Source organism: Brachyistius frenatus, unplaced genomic scaffold, assembly GCF_029030835.1.
Source record: "Brachyistius frenatus isolate BFR_SWC_R1_liver_20210118 unplaced genomic scaffold, ASM2903083v1 Contig_190, whole genome shotgun sequence".
In the NCBI taxonomy this organism is placed as follows: domain Eukaryota; kingdom Metazoa; phylum Chordata; class Actinopteri; family Embiotocidae; genus Brachyistius; species Brachyistius frenatus.
In genome coordinates, this window is record NW_027210789.1 from 25,887 (window position 1) to 50,193 (window position 24,307).

Sequence of the window (24,307 nt, forward strand, 5' to 3'; positions counted from 1 at the left end):
TTTCCACAGTAGCATGTAAAATGTTAACAGAATAAAATCTTAATTTATAGCATGTGATAATCTACCAGGATGTGCTATTTTATCATTAAAAATAGCACCTCATTGAAAATAATGACAGATCATCAAAGATGATCAAATATAAACCTGTGTAAGATTTTTTTTTTTTTTTTTAAATTGACTGTCTTAAAACGTTAACGTTAAACATTAATTCAAATTTCAACTAAAAGAGACAAGAGGTACTTTATTGTTCTCTGAGGCAGACATTGCACTGGCTGGACTTACGTCGCTGTTGGTCAGCTGCTTTGATGGTGCCAGGCCTTGTGGCGATAAACTGCTCTGTCTGACTCACAGTAGTCAGCCAAAAGCTGTATAGGTTGGCAAAGTAGTGACAGGAACCCCGCGCACCTTGGCACTCAATGAAGGGATGAGTTCGGAAATCCTTGAGACAGCTACCAGAAGAACTCAGTGATTGGCCCCCACCCTCATCACCTGCCCCCGTGTGCTGAAAACAAGACGGCAGCAGGTACACAATGATTCAAGAGTTGATGGATCTTTTTTTTTTTTTTTTTTTTATACAAATAGGCTTTTGATCACACTCACCAGGAGGAAAGAGTACCCCGTCCATAAACTCCGCCAGCCGGGTGGGCATGCAGGGACTGTATAGTCCTGGCTGTGAAAAGCCACTGCAGGTGAAAATGTCTCGCACACCACACAGCGGCTGATGTGGTCTCTAATTTCCAAGCCAAAGAGCGGCATCATGGGTATGGGAGCCGTGGTGGAAAGCCAGTAAGATTTGTCATTGCGACTGGAATAGTGACAGGCAGCTTTGTTGCAGTAAGAGAACGGCATGGTGGAGAAAACAGGGAGGCAGGAGCCCGGCTGGCCTACAATGAGAGGAGGTAAAAGAAGACAGAGATGGTAAAAGAGAGAGAAACCTTCTCCAAAACCTTGAAGTTACCAAACTAATTTCAAAATGACAGCAAAATGAACACTTTATACAGACACTTACCCAGATCTTGTGTGTGAGCCTTCTCTTGTCCCTCCAGGTAAATAAGACTGTAACCCACCCAAAGCTGCCTTCTGCCTGCAGGGCACTGTGGCACCTGAACTGACTGGCTGTGGATAACCAAAAGGAAGCCGGACCTCAATCCCCCCCTATTGCCCGGCGGGCCTCGATCACCGACGAGACCGGGGATACCTGGAAGATGGAGAGGTTGAACAAAAGCAAGTGGGTGACATGAAAGGAGGATACAAGTGAGGAAGAGATATGAAATATCCACATTAGGTAGGTAGGTAGGTAGGTAGGTATATACTTTATTAATCCCCGAGGGGACATTTTTTTGCCACAGCAGCATACATACAGGAGCAATAATAGAAACAATAGAATAAAATAATAATAGAATAATATAATAGAAAAGCAATAAAAATATAAAATATAAATATAAAATATAAAATGCACAGTACATACAGTATATATACAGTACATTAAATATCTATATATATTATATACAACAAACCAATAAACACAGTCTATATATATATATATATATATATATATATATATATATATATATACATACAGTACAGTATATATCTATATATATATAATATACATATAATATACAAGCAACCAAGAAACACAGTCAACAGTGTTATCGTACTGTGATGGATTTTGCCAGAGGTGAGTTATTGTAAAGTCTTATGGCAGTGGGCAGGAATGATCTCCTGTAGCCCTGTATGTCTGTAGCCCTGAGTGAATGTCCAAGATTTGATCTAGATCGACATAAACTCAGCATCTTATCTAAGGAAACTGGCAGTTATCAGTCTGGGAAGTTTCTTGTATTTACCAGATGTCTTGTATGTTGGCCTTCTGGCCAATACATTAAACAGAGCAAAGATTGAGGTCTGATTATTCACCTTGAGGTCCAGTAAATCCTGTCTGACCAAATTCTCCAGGATCTCCATCTGGACCATTACGACCAGGAGGACCTGGTCTGCCAGGAAGGCCCACAGATCCTGTGGGACCCTTCCCTCCTGGAACACACAGACAAAAACAAAGAAGCATTTTATATACACAAAGACCTGCACAGGAAACTGAGGAAAATAAAAACAAACACAAAACACAGCTTTGTACAGACACGGAGCACAAACTTGCACATATTACAGCACAAAGAGAACATTAGGTTCGCTTACCTTTACGTCCTGGAGGCCCACGATGACCACCGTCACCTGGGACTCCATCAGATCCTGGGGAACCAGGTGGTCCTGCGGGTCCGGGGGGAGGAAACTCTGGTGTTATAGAGATGCTCTCACCACGGTCACCTTTGAGACCTAGAAAGAACACAATACATTGATTACCAGATTTAGAGTAGGAGCCCTTGTCATGTCATTTCAGTAGTCTTGATTAAATTGTAAAATCATGAAAGTGAAACAAGAAAACGTAGGCCAGTATATGTGTATCTTTCCATTTTTTAGCTACACTGCCACTCACCCGGATTCCCATCTGGGCCAGTATCTCCCTTGCGGCCTTGATTCCCAGGGAAACCTCTCTGACCTTTGGGTCCCCAAGGACCATGTGGACCAGCAGGCCCCATTTCACCTGTCAAAGTGCAGTCCCATTTAGAGTGTGTTTAAGTGAATTTCAGCACTGTACAATACCGGTGGCATCAGTTTTGGACTGAAAGGTACCTTTTGGTCCTGGATGCCCTTGGTGGTTGTCAGGTCCGGGGGATCCGGGGAGGCCTTTATTTCCCCTACGACCTGGTAACCCGGGGACGCCATTTGGCCCCAGGTCTCCTTTTGAAAAGATGATGCCGCCTGGTGCCCCAGGCGGTCCAACAGGTCCTAAAAAAAATTATACAAAATCTCAAATATGGACAAATACATAAAATGGCGACATATCTACAGTAACATGCACAAAAAAAAAATCCACACAAGGTTCTGTACTACATATGGCCACATAAGGATGGAGAACAAAACAGACAAACAAAATAACATGAGTATGCACACACACACACCAGAGGGTCCTGGAAGTCCTTCATATCCTGGATCTCCGTAGCGTCCTGGCGAAGGTGTTTGGCATTCGTTGCCAGGGACACCAGGATCACCTGGAAAACCTGGGGGACCTAATAGATGAAATTCAAAACCAAACTCAATAAATGGAGATGAAAACAGCAAAGAGTGCAGGAAATGAGAGTAAAAACACTACAATCTAAGTGACGTGTCAGACAAGAAATTGACTTAGACTGTGAAGAGACAATAACTTGGAGTTATTAACTAAGGAGCGGTATGTAGGATTTAGTGGCATCTAGTGGTGAGGTTGCAGATTGCAACCAACTGAACGTCCCTTCCAAGCATGTAAGAGAGTCTACGTGGCTGCCACACTCCCAAAATATGCAAAACACCCTCTCTAGAGCCTGCTTTTGGTTCGTCTGTTCTGGGCTACCGTAGAAACATGGCGGTGCAACATGGGGTGCTCCATGGAAGGGGACCACCTCATTTTGTAGATATAAAGGGCTCATTAAATGATTCTTAGTTTCAGGTGATTATACACTAATGAAAACAGAACTATGAACATCTATTCCATTTCTGTTAATATATCCCCTTAAATCCCACTCACTAAACCTTTAAAATAAGCTTTACTGTAACCTTTGAAAAGTGTACACCCATGTGACACAACGTGTATTTAAATCAGTATTTATTTACTTAAATGAATATTGTTCATTATATACAAGTGCAGTAAAGATATTATTGATAATAACAGATGCAATACCTGTGTCACCAGGTAGGCCCCTTGCGCCTTTAGGGCCAGGAAAAATGGACCCGGGAAGTCCTGGGGGGCCCCTGAGACCTTTGTCTCCAGGATAACCGTCTGGTCCCGGAGGGCCAGGATAACCTTTGCCTTGATTATAATTGAGTACATATATAACAGTATTACATCGTAGCATGTGCTCACATTTACTCATGTACTGAGTTGATGTAATGACACGAGTAACAATAACGCTTTTTAGTACGATTTCAGTTAACAATACGATTTTTTTTACAAGGTGCAGTTGATACTAAACTTCTGCCTTCCTATTTAAGGCTATTTCCCAAGCAGACAAATTTACTCTATCCTATATAAACAAAAATGAATGCCAGTGGTACAAGGTTTTATCCCTCTTACCATTTGCTCCCTTTATCCCTTTTGGACCGCCAAGCCCATGCAGTCCATTCAGACCTGGTGGTCCAAGAGGGCCTAACATAAAATCACAATACAACACAAGAATTATATCTCTGGATGCTTTTAACACTCAAAATCATCATCATTTTCACCAGGTATCACAAGATTTTTTTTTTTTTTTGCAGGAAATGTTTGCCGTTTTTCTACATGTCTTCAAAAATTTGACTTCTTTGTTGGCCACTTTGATACAGCAATCAAACGAGGTGACACCCATTACCAGCCAATATAAATAACATACACTTAATGTGTATGTGCCCTGCCAATGCCATGATGGGAGAAACAATGGACAACAGTTAGTACCTGGAGACCCATACGGGCCTGGTGGGCCTGGTGGTCCCAAACCTCCATGACCACCTGGAGGACCTGGATGACCTGGAAGACCTTGTGGGCCAGGAGGCCCAGGGTAGCCTGTTGATACACATACATACATCAAAGACCTCAACATGTTTACATAAAGCACAACATTTGAATTACTTGGGGGAATAAACAGAACTGTAACATTTAAGAGGGGAATCCCTGTTTTGAGGTCAGATGAGCAAATATACAGATCAAAATTCTTAATTTTAAGATTGTGGAAATTTAAAGCTGATTTATGGCCATTGAACAACTCTACATATTTAATGTATGTCAACAGAAGAGAGCTTTAAGGCATTTTACATAAGAATAAATAATAATGTTACCATGCACAGAGCATTTTATTTCTTTCTGAAGAGTTTGACAACTCAGAAGAGGGTGCAAGTTGTTATTATTCTCCTGAATCTGATGGTGAGTCAGCATGTGATGGTTCAGAGGTGAGCATCAGCATCAGCAGCATCCGTTCATCCACAGTACTGCTGCAATGCATTAGTTTTCAGATCCAAATCTTTACTAAAAATCACCTGGTCCTCCTAGTCCTCCTGATTGCCCGTGAATGCCTTTTTCTCCAGGGTACCCTGGCCCACCCCTGGGTCCCGCGTCACCGGGATCTCCCGGGATCCCTCTAGGTGCTTGAGAAAATGATTATAAATGTATTTGTAGTGGTATGTCAATTCACTGTATGTAGACAAGGAAATATACAAATCTCCTGCAAGACAACATACTCTAGTCCGTCCTCAATCATTTGAAGAAATATTGTGTCATTTTCTTAACTCACCTATGGGGCCGTCCTCCCCAGGCAATCCTTTGGGTCCTGGTGGACCAGGTTGTCCATAAAACTGTCCATGATCACCTGGAACAGATTTGAAGAGGTTCCGTCCAACATAATGAATAAAGCCTGATGACAGTGATCTTTATATGTATACTCAATTGTATTCCAATTTATAATAACAATTTATCTTGTTTTTGAGTCAATAGATAAAATTGTGTTATCCAAGCTGCTGTGAATTTACATCCTCTTGAAAAAAGCAATTATTCTGAACAAAATGCAACTCGCTATAAATTCCAGTAAAACAAAAGAACATTACCGTATCTTATGACTTACCCTTGGCGCCGGGAAATCCTGGTAGCCCTGGGATACCCACATCTCCCATGGGCCCTGGATCTCCCTATAGCATACATTAACACATTCAAATGATTTAACACCTATGCTGTACATCCATCCATTATCTATACCTGCGTTATCATGAACAGGGTCACGGGGGGGAGGGGCAAGAGTCTATCCCAGCTCACTTTGTGCAAAGGCATGGTACACCCTGGACAGGTCGCCAGTCTATCACAGAGCCAACACTTATAGACAGATGAAAACAAAGAACAAAGTGTGCTCATTCACACCTAAGGGCAATTTGTAGAACCACCAATTAACCTGAGACGCATGTTTTTTGGACGGTGGGGGGAAGCCGGGGTACCCGGAGGGAACCCACGCAGGCACAAAGGAGAACACGCAAACTCCACACAGAAAGGCCCGGAATTGAACCCGAAACCTTTTTGCTGTGAGGTGACAATGCTAACCACTGCACCACTGTGCCGCCCCCTAAATGTACACATAAAGCCACATTCAAGTGTAGGCAAGACGACATATACCATCTAGAGCTAGTCAAAACTTAATCCACGATTGAGTCATCAGAAAAGCGGACAAACATGGAAGCGAATGGCTGTGCATTACAGACAACTGGAATGATCAGAAATTATGTCGCTTTTCACACATTTTGTGTGTCATTTTAATAAAGTGTAATTACATGATTTGGTCATTTAAGAAATGTGATGCAATTGGCAGCAGGTTTTAGGGCTTCTAGGTATAATCTGAACAGATAATAAGAGGCAGCTGTCACTAACATATAATGACAACAAATTAAGTTCAGTGTGTACCCGATCTCCACCATGCCCAGGATTTCCCTTTGGACCAAAGAAACCTTTAATTCCAGGGGGCCCAGGAGGTCCTGGTATTCCTGTCCTGCCTGGAGTACCACTGACACCCTTATATCCTGGTGGACCACGCCATCCATCAGGCCCTGAATCACCTGGTGTTCCCCTTGCGCCTTTTGGCCCTGTATGGGATTTTTTTTTTTAAAGATTGTCATCCTACAATGTCAGTAACAATCTATAATGTGTCTTTTTAGTGAAACTAATTAAAACATTTTGTTTTGGTTTTAAAGATGTAGAAGTTAAAGCTCCGTTGCCTTGATATCCCAGCTGGCCTGGTGGCCCTGGCACTCCCAAACTTCCTTTTGTGCCTTTTATATTGGTCACCAACGTTGTTGGTCCTGGTGCTCCTGGTGCTCCCATTAAACCTGGACAGACCACAGAGATGAAATTCTTGCTGTTTCTGATGAATAAAGTACACAAAGTGAAATACAATAACATAAACAAAAAAGCATGTTGCTTTGCTAATTCATCATTGTAGCTGATCAGCCACTCCTGTTGCCTTTATACTAGCTGTTTAAAAAGTGCGGTGAGCAACCTGGTCAAGTGGATCTCAATTACAATATATTTTTACTTTTAGTTTTAGGTTCTTAATGGTGGCGTCACACCACAATTTGAGGCAAAAATGTTGGTTAAGTCGAGTGTTTTGCATATTACAATAAATCTCTGAATAATCCTTAAACTGTAATATGCCCACACAGAATGTACTGTGTTGTGGTAACCATACATTTATCTTGTATCTGAAGATTGAGTACAGGTACAGGGCTTTTCAAAATGCGGTAATTATCTGCTTGCAAGGGTGAGTTTAGCTATCAGAAACATTTTACATATACACAGACTTACCTTTTTTACCACGCAGTCCTGGATCTCCTGGGAAACCTGTGCCACCATTGAAACCTCTCTCTCCCTGTTTGCCTTCAGGTCCTGGAAGTCCAGGGGGACCTGGTCTACCTCTGGCACCAGGTCTGCCAGGGAAACCCCCTTCACCTACATATACGGAAAGGAAAGTCTTGTTTTAATCAGGTCAGAATAATTTTAATAGTGTAGAGAGGTGCAGGTGCAGCTGACAGATTTAATGAAAGCATGCTCACGGTCAACTAGCTCCTGTGTGAATGAAATAGGAAATGCAGTTTTGGGCCAAACTGACTGGACTACAATGGAAGCACCTGTTAGACTTTAAACTGGAAAGAGTTTATACGGTTTCAAATGGTCAAGTAAGAAGATTCGTATCAAAGCAGGCCGTTGATTGACCTTTCTGTCCTGGCCAGCCATCAGTTCCCGGATCTCCAGGGGGGCCAGAGGGGCCACTTGGTCCAGCTGGGCCTGGCCTACCAGGAGGACCAGGAAAACCTTGTGGACCCGTTCTTCCATGTCCAGGTCGACCAATATCTCCCTTTGAACCCTTCTGACCAAAGTAACCTATGCAATATTATAAAATTCAGTGAGACAAATATGCATAGTTAGATGGTGGCCACCAACAAAATCCACTCTTATGCATTACTATATACTATCTATCATGACAACATTTCTAAGTCATATTCAGAGTGACAGCATCACATCCATTACTGCTGCTGTGTGTACTCACCTGGTTCTCCCCTCAGTCCAGGGTCTCCCCGACGTCCTGGAGGGCCTGGTAGACCTGTCACATCAAATTCAGTACAGCGTGGGCCTGGAGGACCAGTGGCGCCAGGGTCACCAAAGGCCCCTGGCTCTCCTTTAGGTCCTGGTCGTCCAGGTTGGCCTGGTATTCCTGTAATTTAGAGATATCGATGGTCAACTAGTCTGAATGTACAGAAATAATGGGAAGTTGAAGGGGGGATTTTTTTTTTTCCTGTGATACAGGCCACATTAACTACAATCTAAATTACCGAAGGTTTGTTTGTGTTCATGTACATAGAAATTAATCTTACCTGGTGATCCTGGGTTTCCAGAAATTCCAGGGGGTCCCCCTTTCCCTACAGCCCCACGTATACCAGGTGGGCCAGTATCACCTGGCCTGGCAGCAAGGTCTTCTCCTGGGGCACCCTTCCTGCCTGGGAGTCCGAGTATCCCTGGAAGGCCTGGAGGGCCATCCAAACTAATTCCATTGGGACCTGGGTCACCTGGATCCCCGTTTAAACCTGGAGGCCCTTTTACAAATAACAGAGACCTATAGGTTAGGTTAGGTTGGGTTAGGTAGTTACTTTATTAATCCCCAAGGGGAATTTTTTTTTTGCTACAGCAGCATACAGGAAGCAATAAGATAATAATAGAATAATAGAAAGCAATAAAATAGCAGTAAAATAGCAGTAAAAAAATATAAAATATAAAATGCACAGTATATACAGTACAGTATATATCTATATATATTATATACAAACAACCAAGAAACACAGACAACAGTGTTATTGTTGTGTGATGGATTTTGCCAGAGGTGAGTTATTGTACAGTCTTATTGCGGTCGGCAGGAATGATCTCCTGTATCTGTCCTTGTGACAGCGGAGCGGAAGGAATCTTTTGGAGAATGTGCTCCGCTGTCCCTGCAGCAGGTGGTGGAGAGGGTGGTCAGGATTATCCAATATGGATAATAGTTTGTTCAGCATACAGCATTCAGTATACGCATACAAACAAATATTTTGAGCAATTCTATTATCGTATTTGTCAATATTAGAGCCATTACCTGGCAGTCCAGTCGGTCCAGTTACACCATCATCTCCTTTCATGCCTTTAGGGCCTGTGTATCCAGGAGCTCCATTGGAACCATCTCTTCCTGGCCCACCTGGAATCCCTGCAATGGCCCAATTAAATACTAAAGTTGAATTGCTACATGGAAAAACACCATGTCAACTTTAAAAATGCCAGGGCAATAGACATAACAGTTGGATTGACCAACAATGTGCCAATCGCCTTTAGACAAAATTTGTACAATGACAGGAAGCATTGATAACTTTTTAAGAAATAATGTGTATCACCTTTAGGACTTACCTGGTGAACCTGGATCACCCTTAGGACCAGGTGGGCCAATCTCATCTTCAACACAACATTTCTCTAGTTCACCTGGTGACACAAATAGAGTTAGATTTTTAATCCCATGACACCTCCCATAATATAGGAAAGGTGTATTAGCACCGAGATCTGACCATTAGGTCCCGGCCGTCCAGGAATTCCTGATGTGCCAGGAAATCCCTGATTTCCTTTAGGTCCAGGTGCCCCCGTGGGTCCTGGAAGACCAGGACTTGGGAGACCTACAGCCCCTGTAAATCCTTTGGGTCCAGCAACACCTGGGTAACCTTTGGGACCAAGTAATCCTACATATCCAGTACCCTGCGAAAACATCACTTCATATCATTAGTGTAGAACCAAAAGTGTGAAGTGTACGATTTTTACATGTGCAGTGTAATTAACAAGGTACAATGGAAATATGAATAATCTTATTTGTTCCATAAATTACATTTACAGAGTTAAAAATATGTACACACTTACCGGTGGTCCAGGGTCTCCCACAGGACCCCTGGGGCCATCCTGTCCAGGCCTACCAATTTCTCCAAGAGGACCAGAATATCCAGGGACTCCTCGGTCACCCTTAGCACCTTCCAACAACAAAAATAAATCATATATGCTAGGCGTTTAAGAACCATTCTTACAAATATGCATAAAATAGGGATCTTTGCTTTCTTACTTGACATATTCACAAACAGACAACCAGAGGTTATGTTTTGAGTCTGCTATTTTACTGAGCAGTCTGTGCAGAATACAGTGTGCACTAGTTGTCTAACTGTAGTGTTTGCTGAACTCCAGAAATTAAATAATAATCGACTTAGAATTTTCCTCAACCTTCTCGAGTCAATGTTGCAAAGCATTTTATATATCTAAAAGACAATACTTTGTTTGTATAATAATATTGTGTATAGTAAAAGTGAGGCTTTAACAGGTGCTTACCTTTAACATCTGCCAGATAAGAGTCCCCTTTCTGACCCTTCCATCCCTTTATACCAGGAATTCCTTGAAAGCCCTGCAAGAAAACACTAAATCAAATACAAAACTTTCTTTCTGTGGCTGTTACAAAGAACACACTTGACATAATTTAGGATATTATATTTAATTATAAAAGTCCTGCTGTACTTACTTGTGGTCCTTCTGGGCCATCATGTCCTTTCAGTCCAAAGTCTCCCTTAAATCCTTTAGATCCACGTAACCCTGGATGGCCTGGATAACCAGGTGGACCAGGAGGCCCTACAGTCCCCTTCCCAGACTCACATTTACATTCTCCTACACAACCTATAGCAGACAGGGTTGGCAAAGATTTATGACTATGATGCAACACCTTTAGAAACAGCTCATTCTGTTGTACAACTCATTCTTATCTGCCCCCACTTGTTCATACACATACACCTCTTAAGAAGCATTATAAATCTGTCTTTGTCTCTGACACACAAACTCAAATGCACACACTCCTATCTTTGTAAGGATCCTCAATGGCATGCAATAATATCTTCTTAATATATTCTTTACCATATCCTTTCCATAACCTTAACATAATTGTAACCTTAACCCTAAAACCAAGTCATATTCCTCAAACAGCCTGTTGAATGTCTTTCCCGAAGTAAAGGAAGACTGGCCAATTGTCCTCACTTTTCAAAAATCACAACATTTTATCACAGAGACAGCAACAGGTCATTGGAATTGAAGGAAGTGCACTAGACTGGTTTAAGTCATATTCATCAGATTCAAGTTCCGGATTGTTCAGTTCAAGGATGACTTCCACACACACAAAAGTTAGTCATGGAGTTCCACAGGGTTCTGTGCTCGGGCCGATCATTTTCACCTCATATATGTTTCCCTTGGGAAATATCATTAGGAAACACTATATACTTTCCATTGTCTTGAGGACATGAAGACCTGGATGACCAGTTACTTCAGACAAATTAAAGTTATTGTTTTTTGCCCGAACACCCCAGCGACTTGCCTTGGCCTTCAGGACTACTGTGAGAAACCTTAGAGTCATTTTTGATAAGGATATGTTCTTTATCTCATAAAGCAAGTCATTAGGACTGCCTTATTTAATCTGCGCAATATTGAAAAAATAAAGAACATCCCGTCTCAGAGATATGCTGAAAAGTCCATGTATTTGTTCTTCAAGGCTGGACTATTGTAAATCCTTATCATCAGGATGTCCCAGTAACTCTCTGAAAAGCATCCAGTTGATCCAAATGCTACAGCGAGAGTACTGACAGGAATTAGTAAATACATATCAGCCTCTATCCATCTATCTAATCCAGAATAAAAAAAAAATTCTACCATTCTGATTCTACGGCACCAATGGTTACAGAGAAAAACACAATCTTGATTTGTGTGATTAATGCACGCAAATAGTCACAGATCACCTTTAATTCCTTTGAGTCCTCTGTTTCCAGGAGATCCTTTGGGTCCATAGTTACCTTGGTCCCCTGGGTAACCAGGCTCACAGTAGTGGTCTGTGGGATTAACCAGCCAGAAATGTTGATTAATGTGAATACAAATTTCTGCAAGTAATTAGAGTGAAAAATTAACAGTTTATTTTTGAGATCAGACACAAAAAATGTTTTAATTACCTCCACATCCTAATCAGATCCGATCATGTGCCATACCATCCCCACACACAGACACACAAACCAGAAGTTAAGTCCTCATTCAAGTAAACATAAACAAGCTGACAATTATTCAAATAAATATATTTGCAAGATTTACTCACACAAATAAGAAGCTGCTGTCTATGGTATGTAATGAGGAGAGATATACCTGGAGGACCTGGGAGGCCTGTGGCACCTTTAAGTCCTTTAAATCCTTTAGTTCCCTTGGGTCCCGGCAAAGGATTGATTTCATAGTTGTTATATGTTCCTGGCTCTCCCTTGTAACCCTTGGGACCAGGGGTACCTTGTAGACCAGGCAGACCTGCACCTTCTAAAACGGTGGGAGAGATGATGTGAAACTTAAAATAATGGAGGATCAAGCCAGTCAGTTTCCCACTATGAAAACATAGACTACTGATGGTGGAGAGAACAAAAAGATTTGGGGTCAGGGCCTTCATTCATAGCACTCTATTTACTGTCACAGCAGTACCTTTTGTGAATTGCTGTCAGGTTGTGGCTTGGCATATGAATATTAATGATATGTACTAAATACATATACAGTATGTAGTACATTATATCAGGAGTAACCTAAAATCTAAAGAGCTGAGACAGACTAAGCTCTGACCTGACGACCCTGGTTGGCCTGGACGCCCAGGCCTGCCGATGAACCCCGGTTCCCCCAGGGGTCCAGGGTTTCCCGGATACCCACTGTCACCTTTAGCACCTGAAACAAGAAAAAACAACAACTCAGAAATACTTGGTCTTTCTCATACAGCAATTATGGTTATTTACTATCATATTAACTACTAACTAGTTGTATATTGTCATTATTTACAAACTTAAAGGGGGGTCTGAGTTGTAGCCAAGCAAAGCAGTGAATCTAAATTTCATTTCACGTTACATTCTACAAAAAGGATTAAGACACCTCTATATGACTGGTGGAAACATGCAAGTAGGCAATGCAGAGGTAAATTATGCTACATAAGTGGTTGGAGCAACTGCTGAAGATAACAACAGAGCACGGAAGTGGCCATAGAACAAAAACAAATTAAAATCGTGTGCACAATACTGTATAATTAATTCATGCGCACGAGATAAGTTTATATAGAGAGATACAGCACAGCACCATGGGCTTTCTCCTCTAAGCATGAAGTGCACTGCACCTGCTTTAAGTGTCAGTTGACCAACTATAAAGTCAATAGTATCCTCAAAGTTAGCATATTGCCAAGGATATAATCCACAAGCTCTCAATATCATCGATAATTGCCTTTAACTAATAATAATCCTTTACATCCCTTTCATTACAGCTGTCCTTAGTTACGGGGGTTGTTGTTAGCTTAGCCACCACAGCCAGTCTGACTAATTGATGACATATTTGGATTATATCTATTGTGCGCACAATTTACACTTTTTGTCTCTCCATGGCCACTCCCGGGCTCCGTAGATCACACCTTTCAGTCATTCAATGCTATTTTCTAATCTGTTGTGAGCTGACCAAAACCTGAAATAAAAATAATTTCACAGCAAACTTTCAACCCCAAGTGTGTGAGCGTAAGCACTCCACTGGACAGTAAAAATAACTTGAACAACTTTAATTCAAGAAAAAAAAAAATCTGTGCCAAACGTGGCTCAATGATTGGATAGTTGCTGCGGTCTCACCTCTCGCATCACTTCCATCTTGAAAGAGTAAGGGACCAGGGAGACCATTAATTCCTGCGTAACCCTGTTGGATGCAAGGACAGAAATGGAAACCATAGTCACAAACAGAAAACAGCACTGATGCACACATTATTTCTACAGGTGAAAAGAGTGACCCAAGGATTACTGATGAATGCAACTGCGCCACTGAGCAACCACCAGAGGGCAGTGGAGAAGGAGAGATGGTTTCTATTCATTTTCTTTGTATATTTACAGAACACCTCGAATTGTAAGAGCTGTAGTATCGATGCAAAAAAGTAAGTGCTATGTGTTTCCATCTGCGATGCATATTCATTTGATGTTTAAAACAAACTCACTTTTGGCCCGGTTCTTCCAATGACACCAGGAAGTCCTGTCTCTCCATAGAGACCCTGAAAATACATCCATGTATGTAACTTGAAAAAATATCAAAGTTCAGTAACATAAGAGAAGGTATAATCATTTTGACAGGTGTACCTCAGGTCCTACTGGTCCAGTCCTTCCAGGAAGTCCTGGAAAACCCTATGGAAACAATACGCTGAAAATGATTTTGTTTTTATGAATGCGTTTGTTTACAACTACTGTGCAGTTTGATTGAGGTCACTTACCCGAGCTCCAGGAAATCCCGGGATTCCTTGCTCTCCTTTAAATACTAGAGCATAGTCTCCTCTACCACCCTGTTAAGAAAAAAAAACATGCAAATCAAGTAATATCCTCCCGCTCTTATACACGCTTTTAAGCTAACTGACACAATACGACTTACGCTTATGCCCTTTGGTCCACATGATCCAGGAAACCCTTGGTCTCCCTGAGAAGCAAAAAAGACAAAATTATTGAAAAAAATATTAGCAAACTTTGTTTTGCAACTTCTTAAATCAGACTACACTACAATATGATGAAGCTATTTCAATGGATTTTAATTAATGGGTTGGCATAAACATCCTGAAAGACGTGCATTAAATTGGATATGTCAGGACAAGGAGTTTAAAATCAGCCGTCTTATTTAAATACAGATGAGGGCTTTGCCATCACCTTGTAACCTTTGGGTGGCTGTCTGAGGGGAATTGTTGGAAATTCTATGACTTCTTCTGGTCCTTGTGGACCAGGAGGGCCCTGTTCACCCTGAAGACAGAATTAAAGAGATTAATACATTTACTGGAGCGTCCATACTGAACATATGCACATAACCATCACAGACACACACACGCACACACACACACACACACACACACACACACACACACACACACACACACACACACACACACACACACACACACACACACACACACACACACACACACACACACACACACACACACACACACACACAGCACAAAACTTCAGTGCATAGCTGTCAAGAGCCAAATTGGTTTCTTACGTTGTCACCTGCCTCGCCTGGCAGCGGTTGTCCAGGGTCACCCTGTAAGCAACCGAAAGTTTATTAAGGGTTTAACTCTGAATAGACGAATGTGTGTTGGCAAAAAAATAATTTTCTGATACAGTATGCACTGGGAATGTTTTTTTGAAGCAGTTGACTCACTGGTCGTCCTCTCAGCCCTTTAGCTCCTTTCAAACCCTAAATAGAATCACACACACACTTACATCTCACTTGCACGTACAGTAATAGACACTAGCATATGGTAGTATACTGTAGGCGCAAACGTAAGAACTGTTTTACTTCAAGTCCAGGGAGGCCTTGAGGGCCAATGTGTCCTTTAGGTCCAATGTCTCCAGGTCTTCCCTGAGTTGAAAAAAATATCACACAATCATATATTAAAGACAATAAATATTACGTTGAGTCAATGTAGCTACAAATACAAGAGAGGAGGATTTAAAACATATGATGCCTGCTTCATTTAATGGCAGAATATCAATAAGAAATACTGCTTTAGTGTCAAAGTAAGAAAAGCAAACATACTGGCAAACCTCGCTTTCCATCTCTCCCACGGTCCCCCTGGAAAGTGAAACACAGAAGATGAAAAATGAAGATAAGATTAATATAGATATGGTATATTATAAATAATCAACACAAACAGAAAGGGGTTTTGACTTTTTTAAAGCCAACCCTGTAACAATATGAATGTCCCCAGTGTGGGCCAACTTACAGGATGTCCAGGAAGAACAGCACCATACAAAGGTTCACCTTTAATTCCTTTCGGTCCAGTTAATCCCTGACGAGATGCCAGAGTAAAGGTTCACATTACACACATTAGAATAGTAATAGAATTAAAGGAGCAGATATTTATATATCATATTCACAAAACAGTAGTCTCTAATAAAACGTACGTAGGACAAAGTAGCACAACCTTGAGTAAAATGCAGTAAGAATGTTTATAAACATTTGGTGCCGATCTTTACTTGTATACATTTTCTGTATACAAAGTGTGCGTACTGCATGTGCTGTATTGGACAACTGCCAATTATTAGGGAAAGATCATCATGATTGAATGCTTGTATAAGCTGCCTGCTAGTTAGAGACAGGGCACAAATTCAGGCTTCTGATTTACATGTGTAACAACCATCCAAATCTCTATAACCTTCAGCCCTATTGGAACGTCACACTGCTGCCTGCATTTCCACTGAACGCTGGCACGCTGGATGTTTCAACCTAATAACTCCTTCAACTGGTGCGTAACTCTTGTAGACCCCGTAGGTCCCGGCCAATGGCTAGTGAAGAAACTGGAGGAACATCTGAAGGTCTCAGCCTCGACTGAATGACTAAAACATCAGAACAGGGGTTTTACTCACCGGTGGTCCATGTAGACCATCCAAACCAGGAAACCCAGGGGATCCTGGATGACCCCTTGTCCCATTACAGCCATCCAATCCTGGCAAACCAGGCTCGCCGCCTGCTCCAGGGTGGCCCTGAAGAATATATGGCAGTTGTGTTGAGGTACAATTGCAGGGTGCAGATAGAAGTGACAGTTGTGACCTTCCTCACTTTAACTGGGAACCATAAAGAAATGTGCTTTACTGCATTAAAAGCTTTTATTATAAGGTGATTAAGATGACTAACTTGTTTTGTTTTTTTAAACACAAACATTTGAGTAGTGAAGAGGCAGCTTCCTAAATCTATGAAGACAACCAGTCTAACATCTAAAGTGTGCCTTATATTTGTCCACTAGAGGGCATAGCAAACACATGCCTCACACCACTGCACCATTTAAAGTGGATTCTTCAATATTCAATCTTGAATGTATAAACTGGGCTGTTACATACCTGAGAACATAACATGACATATTTAAAAATGGAAGAGTTTCTAAAACAGTAATCAAAAGTATATTTCTAAATTCCCTTAAGAATTTGTGGAAAAATCAGTGAGATGCATGTCAGCTCAACAGGCAATTAATATTGTCAGTGTGTGTTGTCTTTTTTCTCATTTGCAGGTAAATCTACAGAAACAGTAGTTTACTCACGGGTGAACCACTATGACCAGTGAAACCAGGAGCACCAGTCTCCCCCTGAAATGTAAAAATAAATATTAGCATCTGGCCTTTTTTTAGGGTTAAAATGTGCGATCCACACACAGCCAACGCCACCTCTTTTTTTTTTTGTCTGTCACTGCCAATCCCTCATTTTGAATAATTCTAATAATGCATTATAATATATGATAATATTAATGCTCAGCTGTAATGGCATGTAGCACCCGCATTTTAAATCAATGCAGTCTTAAGCACAACATATGCACACAACATGGACATAAACACTAACTCGGTCTCCTTTGGGCCCCTCCGGGCCATATGATCCCTCTGCTCCTCTCCTGCCCTTCTCTCCACGTAGCCCTTCATGTCCCCAAGCTCCCATTAGACCCTTGGGACCTCGCTCACCTGGCTTACCTGGAGCCCCCTATAAAGCAAAAAGAACTTTATAATAAACACTGACAATTTTCTCCTTCAAGACCATGAAGTTATTAATGGCTTTTTTTTTTTTTTTTTTTTTTTTTTAATGTTAACGTTGGGTTAACTGTAATATGGACATAATCTGTCAATTTTGTGTTATTGTTTTCTTTTTGGCACCTAGTCTTGCAGTTATAATCATTCCTGATTAAGACAGAGAATAGATGAGCTAACATTTACAGAAATTTAGGACAAAATAAACACAAAGCTTAATATCTTTGTACTGAAAGAAAAATCAAGTCAAAATTATAGAAGATCAATATCAAGCATTACTCCTGAGTGAGCAGTTAACAGTTAATTCATAATAATAACATTAAAAAAATAAATAAATAAAAAAAAGAGTTCATACCTGTGCCCCTTTGGCAGGAAAACACTGACATAGAGAGCAGTCTCTACCTTGACATGGGCCCTCAATATTTCCCTGGAACAACAAACACAGAGCAGCTGACAGTGAGGGGTCAAAGGGCATCAGCAGGTGCATTTTACAGTATAAGCTCGTAGTTCGGGTTTATTTGCCATTCCCGAACATTTACCAGCATTTAGAATCACTCTTCAGAACTAGCACGTTTCCCACTGGACAATCCTGATTAGAAAGCTACAAACAAATCAGTGTTCTCATATAGACTTAAGTAAATCATGAGGCCTCTGAGTATCCTTTCGATAGCGTTTTGACATCCTGCTGAAAACCCCCTCTGTGAGTTTAGTAATGTTATCTCAAAGCTCACTAAATATTTGGATGAGTTTATCCCTGGCGCAGTTGAGTTCTCTTGCACATCTGTTGATAAACCTGTCCGACAGTCGGATGTTTCTTAAACAGGCCATTGAGATTCAGCTCATTCATGGGAACACACAGCGAGAATTGAAAACACCAGCAGGTCTGTAATAAATAGCGAAGTAGTTAAACAATCACCTTCTGTACAGCGTCTGCAGAATTTGGCCACCCTGTGACTCTATGATAAAACTGTCAGTCCTGCTATTAATGTAACTTCCTGCCAGTGGTGTCATGCATGTATGCAGTGAATATTAAATACCCATCAATTCAGTTGTATATCAATTCACACAGACACAGAGCTCTTTTCTGAGCATGTGAAATTTGAAAGTAAATTTCAATGGTCAGTTTGGAGACTGTACTGGGTTATACTAAGAGGCGTTCCTAATATTTAGCCTACGCATTGAGCCAGCTGGACCATTACATTTTCATGTCAAATTTATTGGCCTCACTCGAGCACACAAATACTGTATCCAGATCAGCAAGCAGTCCTGTAGACTGCGCAGCAAAGTGTAAGTGGTGTCTGAAAATAATGTCAACTCAAGAAGAGCTAAACATTCACTTCCCAGGTGCGTCAAGTTCATCCAGGAATTTTGCTGGTAAATAATTAGCCAACACTAACTAAATCTGCCTGTGGAATTCAAATTGGGTTTGGAACCTGATGAAATGTGTACACAAAGAGAGGCACGATGATAAACAGAAAGACATACGTAGACCAACACGAAGTTACATAAAAGTTCACCGACTAGCAGGTTCAGGAGTTGCACTGCCGGATATGTGACATCTCGGCTTATACTACATTTCTGGCTACTCTAGTAGCAGCACAATGGCACCACTGGTGTTCCCCAAAAAATATAGCTGTCATTAAACATCATATGATGCTTTTCACACAAGATTCCAATGTAAGGTTAAACACCAGTAGTTCAGCATGTGATATGTTTTTGAGGATGTAATGGTGGTGTTTTATGGAACAGCATAATATCCTAATGTTTTGTAGAGCTGAATTACCATGTGTAAATGTATGGAAATAAACACTGAATACTGCTATTGTGTTACATTAGCTTCTACATTGTACATTCTCCTACTTCTTCTAAATTTATTACCAAATATCAACCGTGAAATGTGTGAAAACATATATTAGTAAGGGTGTGCCGATCAATCGGCCACCGATCATGATCAGCCATGATCAGCTCTAAAAGTTTTAATCGGCGGTCTCAAAAAAGGCAGATCATAGGAAGCCAACCACATGGTGTAAAATGGATTCACCGGTCTGGCAGTACATCCAAATGTTTGAAAAAGTTTTTTATTTTTCCTATTAATAAAAAAGGATAAAGAGAGCGATATCCCCCTTCAAGCCCCAGATACGAGGGCTGCTTTCTGATGGCAGCAGCAAAATGGTGACGTGAGTTCAGGTGCGAGCGGCTCTGAGACAAATAGAAATGTACCACGAGCTGCTCCTTGCATGCCATGTATGCTGGATTGCGCACGCAACATAAACCTGTGCATGCAAGTGCAGTTAGCATGGAAGTTGTAGTGGAATATGTTGCAAATGTGGCCTTCTAAATTTAAATACATTATGTATAGCGTTGTTAAAAAATAAATGAATGATGCTACATGACAAATAAAAAGTTTTGAATACACCCTTTGATCGGTATTGGCCGATACTGTTTCAAATAATTAGTGATCGGCCCCAAAAATCCTAATACGAGCACTAAAATTCAATAAATCAAGTCTGAAAATGTAACATAGTACTGGGTTGACAAACACACCACTAAAGTACAATTGTAGTCCAAACAAAAGTTGTACATTCTTAGAACATTAATGTTAATGTTATTGCATTTCATATAGTGGGTGTGAATGTTTCACTATTTGCACCATATTTAGTCTAACAAGGTGCTAGTCTTTAAAAAAAATCAAAGCAAAGTATTGAATATGTTCTAATCTGTACTTGAACTGTACATTGATTTTATAGACACACACGTGCGCATACACAAAAAAATTACAGTATTTCAGTGGTGATATTATGGATTAATGTGTGTGTACTGTGTCTTACTGCACTTAGCTGCTGCACAAAGATGACCAGGGCAAGGATCCACCTGTGAATGTAACAAATAGGTTAACTGTAAGTCTCATTAAGCCAAGCTGGAGGCCTTCCCAAACAAAGGTGTAAAGTAAAATGCTTGCTGGTCATAACTCTCATGAAAATCCCCATTATCTTATGAGGTGTTATTGTTCTTGTGTGCATGGAAAACTGAACACCACTGACCCCAACATGCCTTCGAGTGGATAAGTAGCAAGAACGTTGTCTACCTCAAATTATTATTACTTTGCATTTCACATCGCAGTATGCAGGCCTACATGTCTGCAAGCCTTAGTGTAGTGAAGGTCAGAGTTTTGGCATACAAGCAATGCAGATGTGTATATCCGAATAAACAGGAAAAAGGTGTGTTTGTCTTCAGGTAAATAGACCAGCATGGAATGTGAATGTCATCAATATTTGAGACACATACACAACCATATGAACCTACTAAAACTTATTTTCAATGTAACAGTGCTCAATTACATGCAGGGATTTCCTTTTTAAAGAGAAAGTGCATATTTTGAAGCAAGTATTACATGATAATACCCATTGTCAGACGCAGGAATGTAGTAGGATATCATGCATTAAAGTTCAGTCACAAAAACTATAATTTGTTATCATCAGAAGATGCTATTAGATATCAAGATGATAATATGCATCTTGTGTTGCTTTTACTGAAAATAGCATATTACCAATATTGTTGCAGTGGGACTCACCACAGGGGGCACAAATGCACATCAGTAACTGAGGAGCTCATTTCTCATCTCATCAGTCGGCTTAACAGGTGAGTATGGGCCTCAGTGCTGCCACCTGTGGACGATAAAAGGAAGCAAGAAACAGCAAAGACACCTGTTAGCCAAAGGCCAGCAAATTCCATACAACAGTGAAAAAATATATCCTTAGAGATAAAAAAAAAAAAAAAAAAAAAAAAAATGCATGCAAATTTGACCTTTTAAAAACTAAGAGTATGCTAATCAAAATGAATTGTTGGTGAACCCAGGCATTTTTCCAAATTATAAGTAGCAGTTCACTATAGACATAAAATATTCACAACTCACCTGAATTCAGAAGAACAAATGAATTTTCATGAATGTTTCAGTACATCCCAAGCAGCATAATCTCTCACAAGATTTACACTAATCTTCTCCCTCCATGTCAGTAAAAGCCAAAGTGAGTAACTGACAGTTTGTGAGCAGTGGGAGTGAGATGAGAAGCATGGGGTTGACCACATCGCTAAATTCAGACCACCTCCCTCATCGAGGTCAGGTTAAACAACTTCCTGGGCTGTCTTGTCTTTCAGGGCACTTGAACCCAGATTAAACTCTTTGGAGCAATTATCAAACATTATCCAAAGCACAGCAGTGGATGAGTGCCACATGAAAGCCGGTTGCTGAGGACGGCGTTCAAAAAGGCTTTCATAACCCCTGGGGTGCCTGACATTATTTCAGAACTACTGATATAAAGGCAGCAAGAAAAGCCATGGGAAGGCAAGTGTTTGTAGTCCCACTGATCCTGTTTGCTGTGATGCTGATGGTGACCGAGGGAAAAAAGGTAATATGTTTCTTTTTTTTCCATTATGGAAAATGCATTGTAGAAAAATCACATTTAATTTAAGCAAACCCTTTACTGACTGTTGTTTCTTAATTTCTGCTTTGATTTCATAGGGCATACATATGGGACAGTGTCTGTTATGACATTTTTAGGATCAAACTTAACCCTCGTGTTGTCCTTGGGTCAAAATGACCCGCAGCTTTGTTCAACCAAGTTCTATTTTATTTTCATATTTTTGGGGATCATTGGTGACAAGGAGGCTGTGAGGGTTTCTTTAAAGAATGATCACCAATGATCCCAATAAATATAAAAATATAGAAATAAAATAGAACTTGGTTGAACACAGCTCCGGGTCATTTTGACCCAAGGACAACAGGAGGGTTAAGTTGTGCTGTTATACTGCAGAGATTATTTTGTTTTTGAACTACAGTGGATGATTGGTGAGCTTTGTTCAAGAGAAAACGGCATCACAACTGGATTGTGTTTCAGCACTGACAAAGAGCTCCAACAAGGGTTCCAACACTGACATTTTCTGTTAATATTTGTAGGAACCACTGTATCAGTAACATTTTAATTTGCTAGAATAGAACTTAATGCTGTTTACTCTTGTAACTCTCTAAGGTTGTGTAAAAAACACTGTTTATGGGAGAATAGCATTATTCTGCAACTTGTGTAGTTCCTGTTCTTTATGATGTTATCATTGTTCACTGCCTTAACTATAATATACAGTGCTGTGGTCTGTTAGTAACTGTAGCGTCTATGCTTGTCGAAAACATCTTGTGTTCTGTGGAGATGGTTTTTTGAAGTCTGTTCGCACATTTACTCACATTGTTGAAAGGGATGTGAGACGGAAAGTTGAGAGATATTTCTGTATAAGTAAAGTTTTCTTTAAAAAAAAACACAAAAAAAAACTCTACTATACATCATTAGATTGATAAAGAAAATAAAAATAAACTTACATACAGCATGGGGCTATCATAACTGATGAGAAAATCTACATTTTCATGTCATCACAGCTTAGCTGCTGTAATAGCCATGGAAATAAAATGCACCTCCTACATCTATAAGACAATGATTATAATGTTCAATTAATTTCATGCTTAATTATCATTTCATATGCACAAGGAAATTGAATTCAGTACAGTTAAAGGCCAGTGTATTAAATTTGCCAATAATAAGGGATATGAACCAGCGTTCCCCACTCAGCAGTGCCCTCTACAATGTTGAGGTGAATTGCAAATGTAATGCATCTGCAATAACTTTATTATAAAAGCAGGTTATAGCCCATAGCTGACCTATTATTGAGCCCACAGACAACCCACAGTGCAGCGAACTGTTTTATTATTTCTGTTGCTCCACCTTTTTAGTGTTAACATCACTGAACCTTTTCCTCTGCTGATAAGCAATAATGTTTACAGCTTTCAAATTAAAGGCCTTTGTGTTGAGCAGAGACACAAGCGGTCTTTAACATCCTGCAGTAAAAGATGATATTTAGGCAAATTGCTTCCATAAGTCCTCCACTAATCATCAAGTCAACTTTATTTACCATGGGAATGACAAAGGATTGATTAACAGAAGGGTTGTCATATTCACTATTGATTGTGCTGTAATTTGGATCACTCAAATCAGCACAATATCATCAGTAACCGTAGCCTGTAAAGTCAGAATCCTCGCATTCAACAGTAAAGAAAATAGGTGTTCTTCCACACTAGAAATGCTCAAGATTAGGGTGAAATAGAATTCCTGTTCAACCTCTTTATCATCCGTTTCTTCAATGGTATTAATTGTTGATATAAATTAAATTGAGTTACTTGAGTGATGAATATGTGGACAGAAAAATATACAACAAATGGACAATAAGATATTAATTTTTTCATTTACATATTGAGAAATGTCACTTTTCTTTTAGTGTGTGTGCAATGGAAAATCAAGGTGCCACTGTGCAGGGGTGAAAGGCAACAGGGTAAGTGAATGATTTATTATTCATGTCAAACACTCAAATTCATCAGTGCTAGGGATTTTTATAAATGAGTTCTGCTTTAGTTTTAGACCAGATTTTTCATTTTAAATCTGTTTGCAGAGGGAGCATTACGTGTGAAATCTCTTTTATCTAATACGGTTGAGACTCAGCAAAAAATCCTGTCACATGTCCATTTTGTGTACATGTATACAAAATGTGCCACT

At 40.3% G+C, this 24,307-nt stretch overlaps 2 protein-coding genes across 2 annotated transcripts in view; one reads left to right on the forward strand and one right to left on the reverse strand.

Moving 5' to 3' along the window:
• LOC138632614 (collagen alpha-4(IV) chain-like) overlaps window positions 1-24,307 on the reverse strand; it is a 26,240-nt gene continuing 1,933 nt past the window's right edge. Inside the window, exons 2-47 of the mRNA XM_069718327.1 lie at window positions 21,289-21,382; window positions 20,546-20,588; window positions 18,073-18,144; window positions 17,539-17,673; window positions 17,244-17,288; window positions 16,576-16,692; window positions 15,933-15,998; window positions 15,746-15,781; window positions 15,506-15,568; window positions 15,368-15,403; window positions 15,206-15,247; window positions 14,857-14,946; window positions 14,588-14,632; window positions 14,433-14,501; window positions 14,302-14,346; window positions 14,163-14,216; window positions 13,807-13,870; window positions 12,773-12,871; window positions 12,306-12,478; window positions 11,923-12,010; window positions 10,665-10,816; window positions 10,478-10,550; window positions 10,022-10,128; window positions 9,679-9,862; window positions 9,524-9,595; window positions 9,219-9,326; window positions 8,470-8,688; window positions 8,145-8,309; window positions 7,811-7,978; window positions 7,403-7,546; window positions 6,817-6,927; window positions 6,506-6,684; window positions 5,682-5,745; window positions 5,355-5,429; window positions 5,101-5,208; window positions 4,523-4,630; window positions 4,166-4,237; window positions 3,773-3,901; window positions 3,018-3,125; window positions 2,689-2,844; window positions 2,492-2,599; window positions 2,194-2,331; window positions 1,918-2,034; window positions 1,010-1,198; window positions 601-884; window positions 1-502 (exon numbers count right to left, since the gene is read on the reverse strand). Coding sequence (XP_069574428.1) covers window positions 242-502; window positions 601-884; window positions 1,010-1,198; window positions 1,918-2,034; window positions 2,194-2,331; window positions 2,492-2,599; window positions 2,689-2,844; window positions 3,018-3,125; window positions 3,773-3,901; window positions 4,166-4,237; window positions 4,523-4,630; window positions 5,101-5,208; window positions 5,355-5,429; window positions 5,682-5,745; window positions 6,506-6,684; window positions 6,817-6,927; window positions 7,403-7,546; window positions 7,811-7,978; window positions 8,145-8,309; window positions 8,470-8,688; window positions 9,219-9,326; window positions 9,524-9,595; window positions 9,679-9,862; window positions 10,022-10,128; window positions 10,478-10,550; window positions 10,665-10,816; window positions 11,923-12,010; window positions 12,306-12,478; window positions 12,773-12,871; window positions 13,807-13,870; window positions 14,163-14,216; window positions 14,302-14,346; window positions 14,433-14,501; window positions 14,588-14,632; window positions 14,857-14,946; window positions 15,206-15,247; window positions 15,368-15,403; window positions 15,506-15,568; window positions 15,746-15,781; window positions 15,933-15,998; window positions 16,576-16,692; window positions 17,244-17,288; window positions 17,539-17,673; window positions 18,073-18,144; window positions 20,546-20,588; window positions 21,289-21,329 — 5,022 coding nt within the window. The 5' untranslated portion in view covers window positions 21,330-21,382 and the 3' untranslated portion in view covers window positions 1-241. The remainder of the gene's footprint in view (window positions 503-600; window positions 885-1,009; window positions 1,199-1,917; window positions 2,035-2,193; window positions 2,332-2,491; window positions 2,600-2,688; window positions 2,845-3,017; window positions 3,126-3,772; window positions 3,902-4,165; window positions 4,238-4,522; window positions 4,631-5,100; window positions 5,209-5,354; window positions 5,430-5,681; window positions 5,746-6,505; window positions 6,685-6,816; window positions 6,928-7,402; window positions 7,547-7,810; window positions 7,979-8,144; window positions 8,310-8,469; window positions 8,689-9,218; window positions 9,327-9,523; window positions 9,596-9,678; window positions 9,863-10,021; window positions 10,129-10,477; window positions 10,551-10,664; window positions 10,817-11,922; window positions 12,011-12,305; window positions 12,479-12,772; window positions 12,872-13,806; window positions 13,871-14,162; window positions 14,217-14,301; window positions 14,347-14,432; window positions 14,502-14,587; window positions 14,633-14,856; window positions 14,947-15,205; window positions 15,248-15,367; window positions 15,404-15,505; window positions 15,569-15,745; window positions 15,782-15,932; window positions 15,999-16,575; window positions 16,693-17,243; window positions 17,289-17,538; window positions 17,674-18,072; window positions 18,145-20,545; window positions 20,589-21,288; window positions 21,383-24,307) is intronic.
• LOC138632638 (collagen alpha-1(IV) chain-like) overlaps window positions 22,052-24,307 on the forward strand; it is a 22,940-nt gene continuing 20,684 nt past the window's right edge. Inside the window, exons 1-2 of the mRNA XM_069718365.1 lie at window positions 22,052-22,123; window positions 24,033-24,086. Coding sequence (XP_069574466.1) covers window positions 22,052-22,123; window positions 24,033-24,086 — 126 coding nt within the window. The remainder of the gene's footprint in view (window positions 22,124-24,032; window positions 24,087-24,307) is intronic.